This window comes from Osmia bicornis, chromosome 11 (assembly GCF_907164935.1).
Source record: "Osmia bicornis bicornis chromosome 11, iOsmBic2.1, whole genome shotgun sequence".
NCBI lineage: Eukaryota > Metazoa > Arthropoda > Insecta > Hymenoptera > Megachilidae > Osmia > Osmia bicornis.
In genome coordinates, this window is record NC_060226.1 from 7,515,068 (window position 1) to 7,531,546 (window position 16,479).

Consider the following 16,479-nt stretch of genomic DNA (forward strand, 5'->3'; position numbering starts at 1 on the left):
TAGTTCTCTCGAAGAACACATCACTTTTATTTTTTCTGTATTTACTATAAATTCACAAAATTAATGACATCGACTAATTCAATGATTTGTGTGTTTACAACACACAGAAGCAGCTTGTAGTTTATTCGACATATAATTGGCGTGAATCAAAACATGAAGGATTTATGTGACAGACATCGCCTCGTAATAATGTAGTTGAAGATATACTTATTACAACTTTATTCTTTAAGAAAATTAAAGAAATAATGACAATCATGAAAATATTGTATCACAATGCAAAATTCGTGTGATGTCAAGTAGGTACGTGGAAATAAACGTTAATTTCTATTCATGCATAATCTTACTTTACATTCGTGAATGTCAAATTTTTTTCAGATATCATTACGAAGAAATTAACGAGAATTAAGTTGTAAAATTGACAGCAGTAAATTTTTAACAATGTTAAGTATGCTCTTGCAACAGTTTGTTCAAAGACTTAAATCTAAAAATGAGGAAACACGTAATAAAGCAGCTAGGGACCTTTGTCTCTATGTTAAAACAGAGCTCCGTGAAGCATCGCAAGAAGAAATCACAGCTTTTATGGATGAATTTAATCACCATATATTTGAAATGGTATCCGGATCAGATGTCAATGAAAAGAAGGGAGGAATATTAGCTATAGTTTGCCTTATTGGAGCCGATGTAGGAAATATTAACACACGAACTATAAGATTTGCGAATTACTTGAGAAATTTATTACCTTCCAACGATGTAGGGGTTATGGAATTGGCTGCTAAAACTGTTGGAAAATTGGCATTAGTTTCAGGTACTTACACTGCAGAATATGTAGAATTCGAAGTAAAGCGTGCCTTTGAATGGCTCGGCGGAGACAGACACGAAGGTAAAAGACACGCTGCTGTGCTTGTTTTAAGGGAACTCGCTGTTTCCATGCCGACATATTTTTTTCAACAAGTAACTCCATTTTTTGAACTTATATTTAACGCGATACGTGATCCAAAACCTGTGATAAGAGAAGGTGCTGTTGAAGCATTACGAGCTGCTTTAGTTGTTACTGCGCAGAGGGAAACGGCGAAACAAATGCACAAGTCTCAATGGTACAAGCAATGCTACGATGAAATAGTAGCAGGATTTGAAGAAGTATATACAAGAGAAAGGGGAGTTAACAGAGACGATAGAATACATGGTTCGTTATTAATATTAAACGAATTGCTTAGATGTAGTAACATTCAATGGGAAAGAAATTACGAAGGTTTAATGGAACGATTAAATTGCTCTACTCAGCAGAACGAAAACGATATATTGTCTTTGATGCCTCGATTAAAAACGGCTATAGTCTCTAAGTGGTCCAGTTCTTCTCAGAGTTCTTCTAATTTTCAGCAAACGTTATATCCGGTCCACGAATCTGCAGTTTGCCGTTGTTTGATGCAAGAAAGGCTAGATGACATCTACAATGATGTAATGAATCAAAGAATGTCTAGAAATCCACATATTCAACACGCTCTTATGATGTTGTTGCCTAGACTAGCAGCTTTTAATAGAGAGAAATTTACAAACGATCATCTGAGAGAGTCGCTAGCATATCTTTTAATGACTTTACGTAGTAGAGAAAAAGATAGGTACGCTGCGTTTACCACAATTGGATTTATAGCTGTCGCAGTACAGGATTCAATAAATCCTTATCTTTCAAAAATTATGGAAGTAATTAAGAGTTTATTACCTTCTAAAGAGACATCCACCAAGAAGCGAGGAACAGCCTTGGAACCAGCAGTATTTATTTGCATAACTCTACTTGGACACGCTGTGAAACAAGTGATAGCTGCGGACGTAAGGGATCTGTTGGAGCCGATGTTAGCAACCGGATTGAGCCCGATTCTCACAACATCTCTCAGAGAATTAGCTCATAGCGTTCCATCATTAAAATCTGACATATCTCAAGGACTTCTACGCATGTTGTCTCAGGTTCTGATGCAAAAACCTTTAAGACATCCTGGTGCACCGTGGACTGCAACTAGCCCCATATCTGTCCCTCCTACAGAAGTAGATATTCCATCTACAGTTTTGGCATTGAAAACCCTTGGAACGTTTAATTTCGACGGTAATCCGCTTTTACAATTTGTCAGACGATGTGCAGATCATTTTCTCACATCAGAACAAGCCGAGGTACGATTAGAGGCTGTGAGAACGTGTTCGAGATTATTACGTTTAGCGTTAAATCAACCAGGACCTACAGTGACCAACACCGTTTCCACTGTTCTTGGGAAATTGCTAGTCGTAGGGATCACGGACACAGATCCTGACGTGAGACTCTGGGTTTTAGCCTCTTTGGATGATTCTTTCGACATTCATCTCGCGCAAGCCGAAAATCTATCAGCGTTATTTATCGCGATGAACGACGAAATGTTTGAAATAAGAGAATTAGCGATTCGTACGATCGGACGATTGAGCACGATGAACCCGGCGTACGTAATGCCGTCTCTTCGGAAAACGCTGATACAATTTTTAACCGAATTGGAGCATTCTGGTATGGGTCGGAACAAAGAACAAGCAGCACGTATGTTAGATCATTTGGTTGTCAGCGCGCCAAGACTCATAAGACCGTACATGGAACCGATATTAAAAGTTCTCGTACCGAAGTTAAAGGAACCCGAATCGAACCCTGGTGTAATCTTAGGTATATTACGAGCTATCGGTGATCTAGCCGAAGTGAACGGTGCCGAAATGCAACAGTGGATGCCTGAGCTTTTATCTATCCTGCTCGAAATGCTTGTAGACGCCAGTTCTCCAGAGAAAAGAGGAGTTGCCCTATGGGTTCTTGGGCAATTAGTTGGAAGCACCGGTCACGTTGTAAAACCGTACATGCAGTATCCTTCGCTGTTAGATGTTTTGATAAACTTCTTGAAAACTGAACAACAACCGATCATTAGGAGAGAAACGATAAGAGTACTTGGTTTACTCGGTGCTTTGGATCCGTACAAGCACAAAATGAATCTTGGCCAGATTGATTCTCTGTTAGACACTCTTACGTCTATGGCTGATACTAAAAGCGACACTGAGAATACACAGGACTTAACGACCAGTGAAATGTTGGTGAACATGTCATCGTCTACCTTGGAGGAATATTATCCAGCTATAGCGATCGCAACGCTTATGAGGATCATACGTGACCCGACGTTATCGCAGCACCACACAATGGTGGTTCAAGCGGTAACTTTTATATTCAAAAGTTTAGGAATAAAATGCGTGCCATATATTTCTCAAGTAATGCCAAGCTTTCTGAACGTTGTTCGCACGGCGGACGTTAATTTTCGAGAATATCTCTTCCAACAGCTGGCCATTCTCATAGCCATCGTGAAGCAACATATTAGAAATTATTTGGATGATATATTCAATTTGATCAAAGAATTCTGGACTGTGAACAGCCCGTTACAAAGTACGCTGATACTTCTAGTCGAACATATTGCGGTCGCCTTAGGTGCTGAATTCAAAATTTACTTGCCGCAATTGATGCCACAGATATTAAGAGTTCTTACACACGATACAAGCAAAGATAGATCGGTCACTGTGAAACTTCTCCAAGCGCTACAGAAGTTTGGCAACAATTTGGATAACTATCTTCATTTGGTCTTGCCGCCTATCGTCAAGTTGTTTCACGCCACCGACTGTCCGATAACTGTAAACAGAGTCGCACTGGAGACCGTCGATCATCTGGCCGACACGTTAGACTTTACAGATTTCGCGTCTAGAATCGTTCATCCTTTGGTTCGAACTCTGGATCAGTGTCCGGAGCTACGAGACACGGCCATGGACACGTTGTGTGCATTGGTGATACAATTAGGGAAAAAGTATCAAATATTTATATTATTAGTTCAAAAAGTTATGACGAAACACAAGATTGTTAATTCCCGTTACGACGTTCTAATAGATAAAATTTTAACAGAAACAACCGTTGCTGATGGCGAAGATTATCTACTGATACGGCATCGACATTCGAGAAATAAGAACCGTGATTTGTCATTGACATCGTCGGACACGACCACGATAAAACGATTACACGTGTCTGCTTCGAATCTTCAGAAAGCTTGGACAGCGACGAGGAGAGTATCGAAGGATGATTGGCTTGAATGGCTGAGAAGTTTGTCGATCGGTTTGCTCAAGGAATCACCATCGCCGGCATTGAGATCCTGCTGGGCTCTTGCTCAGACGTATTCCCAGTTACCCAGGGACTTGTTCAACGCTGCATTTGTATCCTGTTGGACAGAACTGGACGATACGTATAGAACAGAGCTTATACAGACGTTGCAGCAAGCGTTGATGGTGCCGGATCTTCCTGAGATAACGCAAACGATCCTGAACCTGGCGGAATTTATGGAACACTGCGACAAGGGGCCGTTACCGTTGGACAACAAAATTTTAGGCGAACGAGCGATGCATTGCAGGGCGTACGCGAAAGCGTTGCATTACAAGGAGGATGAGTTTCATAAGAGCAGGAACAGCAACGTTTTCGAATCTTTAATATCGATTAATAACAAACTCCAGCAAAAAGAAGCCGCCGAAGGTTTGTTAGAGTACGTTATGAATCAGAGTAACCAGCAAGATCTGAAGGTGCAAATTCGTTGGTACGAAAAGTTACATAATTGGGACAAAGCGTTGCAGTTGTACAGAGAAAGATTGGAAAGCGATATGAACGACGTGGAATCCACATTGGGCGAAATGCGATGCTTGGAGGCACTCGGTGAATGGGGACAGTTGCACGATGTAGCGACTAAACAATGGTCGCACCAGAGCGACGAGATTAAACAGAGAATGGCTAGGATGGCTGCCGCTGCTGCGTGGGGCTTGAGTCAGTGGGAGAGCATGGAGAAATATGTATTAGTGATACCGAAGGATAATCAAGACGGGGCTTTTTATCGAGCTGTTTTAGCGATTCACGACGAGCAGTACAATCTTGCTCATCAACTTATCGACAGCGCCAGAGATTTGCTGGACACCGAGCTGACCGCCATGGCTGGTGAAAGTTATCAAAGAGCCTACAACGCGATGGTGGAGGTACAGAAATTAGCTGAATTAGAAGAGGTGATACAATTCAAGCTCGTTCCGGAGAGAAGGAATACCATCAAATCCATGTGGTGGGAAAGACTTCAAGGTGGGCAAAGAATAGTCGAAGATTGGCAAAAGATTATACAGGTTCATACGTTGGTGGTCTCGCCGCAGGATGATATGTATACATGGCTGAAATACGCGAGTCTCTGTCGAAAAAACGGTAGCTTGATGTTATGCCATAAAACATTGGTGATGTTACTTTGTGCGGATCCATCGTTAACCCCTGATCAACCGTTGCCGACCATTCATCCTCAGGTTACCTTTGCTTACTGCAAGCACATGTGGGTCGCGAATAAACGAGAGGAGGCGTACAATCAATTGCAAAGATTCGTACAGACGTCTTTGCAACCGACAACCGTGTCGATTGTAAATCCGGAGGATGAGAAACAGCAAGAAGTAAGAAAGAGACTACTCGCTAGATGTTACCTGAAGCTTGGGGAATGGTTAGAGGCTTTGCAAGGTATAAACGAACATTCTATACCGGCGGTTCTATCTTATTATGCCGCAGCAACGGAACACGATCCAACATGGTACAAAGCATGGCACGCTTTTGCGTATACTAACTTTGAAACAGTTCTATTCTACAAGCACCAACAGGGGGAGTCTAACGCTGAAAATAATCCAGGAAATGGAACCCGTAATAATCTCTCTAGTTCACAATATATATCTCAATTTACTGTACCAGCGGTAGAAGGTTTCTTTAGATCTATTAATCTCTCGCATGGGAATTCATTGCAAGATACGCTTCGTTTATTGACATTATGGTTTGATTATGGACAATGGCCAGAAGTGTACGAAGCCATCGTCGAAGGTATTCGATTGATCGAGATCAATACGTGGTTACAAGTAATTCCTCAACTTATAGCGAGAATAGATACTCCCAGGGCATTGGTTGGTCGATGCATACATCATCTTCTGATAGATATTGGAAAAACTCATCCCCAAGCTTTAGTCTATCCGTTGACTGTCGCCTCAAAAAGTGCCAGCCATGCCAGGAAAACTGCTGCGAATAAAATTTTGAAGAGTATGTGCGAGCATAGTCCAACTTTAGTGCAGCAAGCAATGATGGTCAGCGATGAATTGATTAGAGTTGCAATTCTCTGGCATGAGCTTTGGCACGAAGGATTGGAAGAAGCTAGTAGACTGTATTTTGGAGAAAGAAATGTCAGAGGGATGTTTGATACTTTGGAGCCTTTGCATGCCATGTTAGAAAGAGGTCCCCAAACTTTAAAGGAGACATCCTTTAATCAAGCTTACGGTAGAGATTTAATGGAAGCACAGGAATGGTGTCACAGATACAAAGCGTCACGCAATGTTCGTGATTTGAATCAGGCCTGGGATCTGTACTATCATGTTTTTCGACGAATATCCCGGCAATTGCCCCAGTTAACTAGTTTAGAGCTTCAATATGTTAGTCCAAAGTTACTTCTTTGCAGAGATTTGGAACTAGCCGTACCAGGAAGTTATAGTCCTGGACAGCCAATAGTCAGAATAGCAAGTATTCATAGTTCAATGCAAGTGATAACAAGCAAACAACGACCACGAAAATTGTGTATAAAAGGTCTGCCTCATTCTACCAGTCAATTATTTTATAATTTATAAGATTGAGAATTGCTAACGCTTAAAATTCTATTTGAACAGGTAGTAATGGTAAGGATTACATGTTCCTTTTGAAGGGACACGAGGATCTTAGGCAGGATGAACGTGTGATGCAATTGTTTGGTCTAGTCAATACTCTTCTACTGCATGATCCAGATACATTTAGAAGAAATCTTACTATCCAAGTAAGATATTGATACAAGTTTTATAAATTTAACAAATATTAACTTCTATTCCAACTTTTAGAGATATGCTGTAATTCCGTTATCTACGAATAGCGGTTTAATTGGTTGGGTACCGCATTGCGATACATTGCATACTCTAATTAGGGATTACAGGGAAAAGAAGAAAATATTGTTAAACATAGAACATAAGATAATGTTACGGGTAAGTATAATGAGTTATGAGACACCATGTATATGCAGAAAACTTGATCTTCTTTGATAATCTAACCAAAGAAAATTTAATATACAGATGGCTCCGGGTTACGATCATCTTACGCTTATGCAAAAGGTTGAAGTTTTCGAACATGCCCTCGAACACACGCACGGTGATGATTTGTCGCGACTTCTCTGGCTAAAATCACCGTCGAGTGAAGTATGGTTTGATCGCAGAACGAATTATACTCGTTCTCTTGCTGTAATGTCAATGGTAGGATACATTCTTGGCCTTGGAGATCGGCATCCCTCGAATTTAATGTTAGATCGCTTAAGCGGAAAAATATTGCATATCGATTTTGGAGATTGCTTCGAAGTGGCCATGACCCGTGAGAAGTTTCCTGAAAAAATACCATTTAGATTAACCAGAATGTTAATCAATGCAATGGAGGTAACGGGAATCGAGGGCACGTACAGAAGAACCTGCGAATCGGTAATGTCGGTTCTGCATCGTAACAAGGACAGCTTGATGGCGGTGTTAGAAGCGTTTGTTTATGATCCTCTGTTAAATTGGAGATTAATGGATAGCGCTGCGTTGAAAGGTAAAAGATCTGACGCTCAAGGGATGAGTGCTAGTAGTAATCAGGAGCATAGCGATACGTTAGATTCTCTTACTGCTACGTTACCAAAGAAAGGAGTACCGTGTAGCGTTGAAAATGGAGGTAATATGTCGTTTTAATAAAGTTCACCCTTATGGAACATGAAAATAAAAATTGAACGTATTTTTAACAGGTGACACTAATCAGCCAGAAGCACTTAACAAAAAAGCTCTTACAATTATAACAAGAGTAAGGGATAAATTAACAGGACGCGATTTCTCTCATGAAGAAACATTAAGCGTCCAACGTCAAGTTGATCTTTTAATTCAACAGGCTACCAATAATGAAAATCTATGTCAATGTTATATCGGATGGTATTTTCAGTCTCTCATTATCTCTCTGAAATAAGTCATTTTACTCGTACATATTATTAAGGGTAATAAATAATATTAAAATTATGTTCAATTGCAGGTGTCCTTTTTGGTAAAGAAAGATTTTCATGGATGAGGTCTTGGATGTGTATCATATGCAGTCTCGTTCCTGTTTTGCATTTTTATTATTAAGGAATGATTATATGTAACATCATAATATTAGAGCATATTGTACATACATAAATAAGCTACATTATTACATTGATTGTATATAATATGTATTCGTCTTATTCTCGCTTATTGAGTATAATGTACATTAGCAGTCACACCGTTTAGAAACCTCGTTACAATCGCTTACATTTTTATTATGTAAACACGAGAAAACTACTCAGGAATAAGATTACAGTAACAATATTTTTTTTTAAGGATTGTCTTTGTATTCACTGAAACTTACTGTACACGAAACTGATATCTCAATTGTTATAATTGCACCAATCGTATATCAATTTATAGGATAGGATATAAGTAATAGTTGCACATTTTTACTATGGGATATGACAATATGATAGTAAAAAAGTTAATGAGTACAAATAAATTATTTTATTTCAGAGCTATTGAATCGTATAAAAACATACTTTAGAAATTATTTATTGTAATATTTCTGCATTTCCAAAGCCAAAGGCACGAGGTAATAGCTTGCTGATTGAAGTTTTTAATACATTTTTCATGTCAGGCCCTACCAAATAAATTTGTATATCACCAAACTCTACGATAGCTTGCCTACAGAAGCCACACGGAGTGGCAAAAGTATTCTGTTCTTTATCAGCTACTACTGCTAACGCTTTGAATTTTCGTTTTCCTTCTGACACTGCTTTTACAATAGCAGTTCTTTCAGCACACGTTCCAACAGGATAAGATGCATTCTCTACATTGCAGCCTGTGAAAGTGGTCCCATCGGTACAAAGTATTGCAGCTCCAACTTTAAACTTACTATAGGGTGAATAAGAATATTCGCGAGCTGTTGTGCTCTTCTTCACCAAAACTTGAATTTCTGGTTCTACAAAACATGAACATTTATAAATAGTGTATGCATATAAAAAATTATGAGTGAAAAAATTTTGTATGTATATTAATTTTGAAATACGATAATAGTTTTATTAAGGAATAACATACAATTATATACATACATACCATAAAACTCTATTCATATTTAATTCTTAAAAAAAAAGAAAAAAACAGCTGCATATATGTGTATATGTATATTCTTGTGCTATTATATTTGACGGGAAAATTTGAAGAGCACGTTATATAAAGACAATGAAAAACTGCAAAATTGATTCAGAAACTAATACATCTAAATATAGTATGTAGTTGCATAACTATAATAATGATAACATCAGTTTATGGTAATTTATATAATAAAAGTAAATAATCCGTAATTTATAAAAATAATTTTGATCGAATATAACAAGTATATATAATTATTGAATAAAGGAATGTTCGTAATACTATTTGACATATGTCACTAGTACTACTCGAGCTTGAACACGTAAGAAATAAATTAATAAAATCGATGTCACTAAAGTAGATAAATGATAATATTACGTTTACCTAAAGTAGTAAAATCAATAATTTCTTCCCCGCTCATTTTGATATAAATTGTTAACGGTTTAACTGGTAATTTTAAAGGACAAAAATCTGATACTTAATGCAACAAGCACTAGATTACATCGCGATAAGAAACTGTATTTCGATTATGAAAAACCCTTACAGAGATATGCGTACATATACGTACATACACGCACCGTAAAAAAATATACGTATGCATGTATGTATGTACAACACACACGAATTTACTGACAAATGTAATAATCACATACGCGTAAATGCATTTGTAAGCGAAGCAACCAACAAGAGTATACTTACTATTGAATAAGTAAAAAGAACGCTCTTGCATGTACCTTTATGTTTCGTGTTGTTTCTCCGCGTTTTCATGTAATCGTTTATAAAAATTATTATAATAAATTCAGCCGTTGTCTGTTAAAAATGTGTTTTGTGACTATCCAACTTACTTTAAAACATTTGTATTTCAATTCTTTTGCATATATTTTAACCTAACCTTGAATTAAACGCTGTATAAGTGAAGATTAAATTTTCGTAATGAACACGGGACAACGGAATTTTTAAATTATGTTATAAAAAAAAAAGAGAGCGAAAATAGCAGTGGAGGTTTGAAACGCGTATAAGAATATTCACAATGAATTAAAGGTTAAATATCATTATGACAGTATTTGATTATGTAATTATTCAAATGACTTATAAAAATATTTTCTATTCTATACAACAAAGTGTTAGAAGCTTGAAATCTTAATGTCTGATAACATTACCTTCCGAATGATATTAATATTACATGTTTTAAAACAATTTTCAAGTTGATATAAATCGGTGCAGATTTTCAAACCTTCAAATTATTTGAACAGTTAGTCATTGTCGTAATTAATAATCGTATTTAACGATATGTATAACGATTCAATCCCACGAGAAAGTTTTTAATAAATCCAAATGTATTAAATTGCAATATGGTGATTAATTTTGGAACGTAATATTATATAAACGAACATAAATTGCATGAACACATCAGTGTAAATACTTTCGATGAAAGTACTTTTTGTTAATAATATTTTACCACGAAATATCGAAGTGAGACGTTATCATATGTACATAATTTCATCAAGGTAGTTAGCATTATCAGTGCAAGAGTGCGTTCCGATGTATGTTGCTCAGCTGTTTTGAAGAATCGACGCAGCTTGGCAGTGATTATCCGTAACGCAGCGTGGAATTGCTGGCTTCACGTCCAAACGCAAACAGATGTGGAGTGACTGTCCAAATTTTTGACATATCTCGTCCAGAATTCTCTAAACAGTGAACACCTCTTTTCTACTGAATTTTTATAGTACAATAAACGTGAAGTCACGGTCACTTGTGTCAAAGGTTAAAATAGATTGAAAGAAAAATAAGAAAATTAACATGAACGAGTTAAGTCAAGAGGAAGTGAGTACCAATGCATCGTATTCAATCGTTATTCACTGTCGACTTCGTTTTGTTGCTACCATTCGTTTCATTTTTTTTTTTCGTTGTACTTTACTAGCTTTATCACATGCAAACGACAATGGCAAGAGTGTTTGCTGGCACATTGTAAAATACTTGTTTCACTCTGATGTTATGTTGAGATAATTATATAACGATAATGTATTAAAACCGATTTTCTCCAATACTGTAATTTCTTAGGACAGTTTTCTTTGTCATAAATTGCTACAGTTATTTATTCATTTGTAACGTAAATAAATGTTCTTTGTTTCATAGGTTAAAGACAGGATGAAATTTTATTTTTAACGTGTTTCAGTATTCTGCTTTTCATTGTTATTCTTTGTGTTCTTTATTATAAATATATAGCAACTATTTGTTTACATTTTATATAGGTTTGTTTATTGTTGCTTCCTGTTATATTTTTTAATGAAATAAAAGGGAAACAAAAAATATCTCAAATGTATCATTGTCAAAGTATTAAATATAAATTATAGACTTAATTTATGCTTACTTAAATGTTGTTTATTAAAATTTGTTAATTTGTTCTCCTTATAGAAAATAGGAATATAATAAAAAATTTATCTATGCGAATTATAGGTAAGAAGAAGACGTATGGCTCGTTTAGCAGGCTTAGATACCATTAATTCAGGAACTAATTCAAATCACAGTAGCGGTCCAGTTTCTCCAAGTACGCCAGGTCCATCGAAAGCATTTACAGAACAAATAATATCGCCATCAAAGCAACAGCAGTTTCAGAATTCTGAGATACCAATGGAAGTAGAGGAAAATAGTGATAAACAATGTAATAATTCTGGAGTTGATGTAGATTCAGGAATTGAAAATATGGAAGTTGAAGAATCGGATAGAAAAGATTTAAAACCAAGATCACGTGTAAGTATCGGCGTAAGTTTTTTAAGTATAGGAATATCTATTATTTAAATTGTCTTTTTTTTTCTTTTTTTTTTCTTTCAGACTACAAGTTCTAGTACAGAGATAACTACAGAACAAATACATTCTGTTATCTCACGTATATTATGCATATCATGGAAGGAACCTACAGAAGGTTGCATATTCTTACCACAAACTGCGGCACACGAGTTAACGCAAAAATTTGTGGATGCCGCAGAAATAATAAATCAAGCACTGATGGAGATACTGTGTATGTTTGTGAAAGACGAAGATCCTTTAAAAGAAATTAATGTAGATATATCTTCGAATCGAGAAGACAGCCCTAATAGTCAAACAAGTCCTTTATTAAGCCCAGTTGCGACGTTTTGCCGGTGTGATATTTGTTGTAAATCGTCGCAAAGTAAGAGTTTCACTTATTTACTAGATTGCTATTCAAGAGTTGCAGTTGAAGAACGTAACAATCCAAAGGTATAACTGATAACCATATCCGAACGAAATTAACTGTTTTCTGTGCAATATGTAATAACATTTTCTTTGCAAACAGAAATCGAGTACACCGCCATTGTCTGATGTACTGGCTATTCTAAGAGCACAATGTGTTCAGTATTCCAGTCTTGTATTGCAAGGCCTAGTTGGTATTTCGCAGTCTTCAACTACATATCCTTTAGCTATGACTCCCCTACTGTACCCAGTATTGTCGCAGAGTTTACCACGTGGATATTTACACGAGCTTGTGGCAAGGACGCATACAAATTCAGCAGTATTTAATAAAATTTTTACTCCACTTTTGCAAGGCTTATACCTTTCAATGCAGCATCCTAGTTTGGTTGGGAATACGCATCGAAGACCGATCGAAGCATTAGAAGAGTTAATAGAAATTCGTTGTGGACCGAGTAGTAACATACGCCCGATCTGTCGTTTAATTATTCATCAAGTACAATTTTTGCCTGACATTATGACCTCAGCAGCTGGTAGAGAACTCACAACAACGTCTTTTCTTGGACCTTTTTTATCAGTGTCTGTATTTGCCGAAGATGAACCGAACGTGGCTGAGAAATTCTTCAGCGGTAATCCATTCATCGACAAGTCGATGAATTTAACGTTGCAACAAGAACTGGAAAGCACCAGAACGTCGCTTCATAAAATATTTCATGCGATACTCGCAAACAGCAACTGCCGTGAAGCTATGTTAACATACTTAGCAACGTTGTTACGTCATAACGAGAAACGTGCTCAAATACAAACGGAAGAATTCTCCCTTGCCGGAGACGGATTTATGTTAAATTTACTCTCAGTTTTACAAATGCTTTCCGTGAAAATTAAATTGGACACAGTGGATCCTTTATATCCGTTTCATCCTTCGAGTTTTGTGGAAATAAAAAATGACACAAGGTTGAAGCTATCGTATCAAGAAGTTGCTGATTGGCTAAAACATTTAGAAAGGACACACAAGTGGGTCGAGCCAAAGTTTCCAACACAATGTTGGTTTCTTACTCTACATTGTCACCATATAGCGTTGTTACCGGCTTTACAGAAATACCAGAGAAAGCTGAGGACTTTACGCGATGTGCAGAAAATGCTCGACGATCTACAAGCTACTGAACCGCAATGGAAAGACAGTCCTTTCGCAGGTCGTAACAAAGAATTAATAAAACGTTGTAAAGAACAATTGAAGCAACTCGGCAAGTCTAAATCGTGCACGGATGCTGGATTAAATGATCCTGTTTTATTGAGAAGATGCTTGCATTTTTATATTTCTGTAGCAGAGGTTCTTCTAAGTTTATTAACTCAAACTCCGCCAGGAAATCCTCTTCCTGAACTTCCTTTACCTCAAGAAGTTCCACAAAAGTTTACAGCCTTACCAGAATGGTATGTTGAAGATATTGCAGAATTTTTGTTATTTACCCTTCAGTAAGTATCTATTTAAATTATATAACATTGAGTTAGAAGAAAAACTTATTTATCATGCAATTATTGTATTCGTTATTTGCAGATTTAGTCCTGGCGTAATAGTAAATAACATGGACAATTCACTTATTACATGGTTACTTGTTGTAGTATGTACTCCACATTGTATACGAAATCCATATTTAATAGCAAAAATTATTGAAGTGCTATTTGTAATAAATCCTAGTGTTCAGGTAATTCTTTTTATTTTTTAATAATTTTAATTAATCTTTCTTATTTGAATTGTAACTTGAATACAAAGTGTATTATTATTATTATTTATTTTCAGGGGCGAACCGAATCACTTCACGATCAAGTAATGGCACATCCTATATCTAAAACATTATTAGCGTCGTACCTAATGAAATTTTATACCGACGTTGAAACAACCGGTTCCAGTTCAGAATTTTACGACAAATTTTCAATTCGTTATCACATTAGTTTAATCCTGAAGTCTATGTGGGACAGTCCGGTGCATCGAGAATCAATTATTCAAGAAAGCAATAATGGGAAGCAATTTGTGAAATTCATTAATATGTTAATGAACGACACGACGTTTTTATTAGATGAAAGTTTAGAATCGTTGAAGCGTATTCATGAAATCCAAGAACTTATGTCCGATCTTAAAGCATGGGCAGCGTTTTCCCCCGAACAACAACATTCGCGAATGAGACAATTAGCGGCAGATGAAAGACAGGCCAGATCGTATCTTACATTAGCAAAGGAGACCGTTGCCATGTTTCATTATTTAACAGTCGACATCACAGAACCATTTTTACGACCTGAATTAGTTGGAAGATTATGTGCCATGTTAAATTTTAATTTACAACAGTTGTGTGGCCCTAAGTGTAAAAATTTAAAAGTAAGAAAGCCACAGAAATACGGATGGGAACCAAGAGCGTTACTCGGCCAATTGGTCGATATATATTTACATCTTGATTGCGATAATTTTGCGGCTGCTTTAGCTACCGACGAAGTAAGTTCACAATTCATATGGATAAAATTATTAATACAATCATGTCGCTCTAATTAATATTACAATTGTAGCGCTCGTTCTGCAAAGAATTATTTACTGATGCTGCGAATAGATTAGAAAGGTCGGTAATCAAGACTACTACGGAAATTGAAAGATTTATAGCACTTGCAGAACGTGCTGCAGTTATTGCTAGAGATAATCGTGCACGTGACGAAGATTACGGTGACGCACCAGAGGAATTTCGAGATCCACTTATGGATACACTCATGGAAGAACCTGTTAAACTTCCATCTGGTATTGTCATGGATAAAGCAGTTATTATTAGACATCTCCTTAATAGCGCTACAGATCCTTTCAGTCGGCAACCACTTAGCGAAGATATGCTTACACCAAGTAAGTTAAATATTTCAACTTACCAATATGTAACAGCCAAAGACTCGGGTAACGTAATTCTTGAAATATTTTTAGTGCTCGATTTAAAGGAAAGGATATCAATGTGGAAACAACAAAAGAAAAAAACTACAAATATATAAGTTGTGATCGTAATACAATAAATAACCATTTAACGAAACCATCACGATATTGCGTAGCCAATATCATTACTACACGGTACATTTTACCAACCAATAGATGTATCAGTCTGTGTAGTAAATGAATATAGTGCAATGATCTCGCTATTGTGCAAATATTGCGCTCAATAAATTTACGGTTTTTATACATTAAACATTAAACAGACTGCAGCTAGGTAACTGCCAACAATTACTCGAAAAAATACTTTTAAAAACTTGTAAATAACTGCTGGCTGAAACGTCAGTATCCAGAGAAATTAAAATCTTATTTACAAATTTAGCACTTGTTCCTTTGTACGTTCTAATGCACGTGACCGCGGGTAAAAAGTAAACAAAATAAAAAAAGAAAGAAAAGGGGGAAGAATAGAAAAAAAAAACACGATCAGATTTAAGAACCTTAATTGACATAGAATTGGATTATCGATATTTATCCCAACTTCCATTTAAAATTCGCTATTCATAAACAGAGTAAAAAGAGGATATCATTTCCTGCAAAGTTCATGTACAAGGTTTGTATGAAAAAAAATTTGAAACAAAGTTGTTATTAAGTCTCGTTTTAGATGTTAACATGTGATGTGTTGCACGGAAGAAAGGAAATAATTTGCAGCGACTATAATTCTTTCTAAAGATGTACATGGTAAATGTATCATGCATATTTGTTCAATAAATTTTATGAGCAAAGATATGTATATGTACTTACATACGATATATAAAAATATGTTACTTGAAACAATTCCATTTAATCAAGTATTTCTTCATTTCCACAAAAGAGTCTATTTTAAATGACTTCATTTTTGAATTGATATAATCGATTTATACTTCCTTTCATTATCCTATTTATGTTTTATACTGGTACTCATTACTTCAATACCATTGTTTATAATATGACTTATGTGGTCTAAATTTATTCAATTGAATATTCAGTTTAATTGTTACTATTTTTTA

At 36.3% G+C, this 16,479-nt stretch overlaps 3 protein-coding genes across 6 annotated transcripts; 2 read left to right on the forward strand and 1 right to left on the reverse strand.

The window, feature by feature from the left end:
- Nucleotides 1-209: 209 nt before the first annotated feature.
- On the forward strand, nucleotides 210-8,660 carry LOC114873371 (serine/threonine-protein kinase mTOR). 2 transcript variants are annotated; one of them, XM_029181627.2, is made up of 7 exons: nucleotides 210-300; nucleotides 376-6,661; nucleotides 6,742-6,884; nucleotides 6,946-7,086; nucleotides 7,174-7,798; nucleotides 7,869-8,049; nucleotides 8,147-8,660. In XM_029181627.2, exons 2-7 carry the CDS (start codon nucleotides 439-441, stop codon nucleotides 8,160-8,162), a joined length of 7,329 nt encoding a protein of 2,442 aa, XP_029037460.1. In that variant the 5' UTR covers nucleotides 210-300; nucleotides 376-438; the 3' UTR covers nucleotides 8,163-8,660. The 2 variants fall into 2 exon arrangements, with proteins under 2 accessions (XP_029037460.1, XP_029037461.1); XM_029181628.2 differs by having other exon boundaries at nucleotides 210-296.
- Nucleotides 8,632-10,097, reverse strand: LOC114873377 (cytidine deaminase-like). Of its 2 annotated transcripts, none has more exons than XM_029181637.2 (2): nucleotides 10,008-10,097; nucleotides 8,632-9,103 (listed from the first exon to the last, which is right to left on the reverse strand). In XM_029181637.2, the coding sequence occupies exons 1-2, from the start codon at nucleotides 10,039-10,041 to the stop codon at nucleotides 8,694-8,696; spliced, it is 444 nt and encodes a 147-aa protein (XP_029037470.2). In that variant the 5' UTR covers nucleotides 10,042-10,097; the 3' UTR covers nucleotides 8,632-8,693. The 2 variants fall into 2 exon arrangements, with proteins under 2 accessions (XP_029037470.2, XP_029037469.2); XM_029181636.2 differs by lacking the exon at nucleotides 10,008-10,097 and adding an exon at nucleotides 9,658-9,975.
- A 912-nt stretch (nucleotides 10,098-11,009) lies between these two features.
- On the forward strand, nucleotides 11,010-16,277 carry LOC114873372 (ubiquitin conjugation factor E4 B). Of its 2 annotated transcripts, none has more exons than XM_029181629.2 (8): nucleotides 11,010-11,097; nucleotides 11,731-12,024; nucleotides 12,106-12,510; nucleotides 12,587-13,953; nucleotides 14,036-14,183; nucleotides 14,279-14,965; nucleotides 15,037-15,358; nucleotides 15,434-16,277. In XM_029181629.2, the coding sequence occupies exons 1-8, from the start codon at nucleotides 11,074-11,076 to the stop codon at nucleotides 15,496-15,498; spliced, it is 3,312 nt and encodes a 1,103-aa protein (XP_029037462.1). In that variant the 5' UTR covers nucleotides 11,010-11,073; the 3' UTR covers nucleotides 15,499-16,277. The 2 variants fall into 2 exon arrangements, with proteins under 2 accessions (XP_029037462.1, XP_046143801.1); XM_046287845.1 differs by lacking the exon at nucleotides 11,010-11,097 and adding an exon at nucleotides 11,304-11,525.
- Nucleotides 16,278-16,479: the final 202 nt, after the last annotated feature.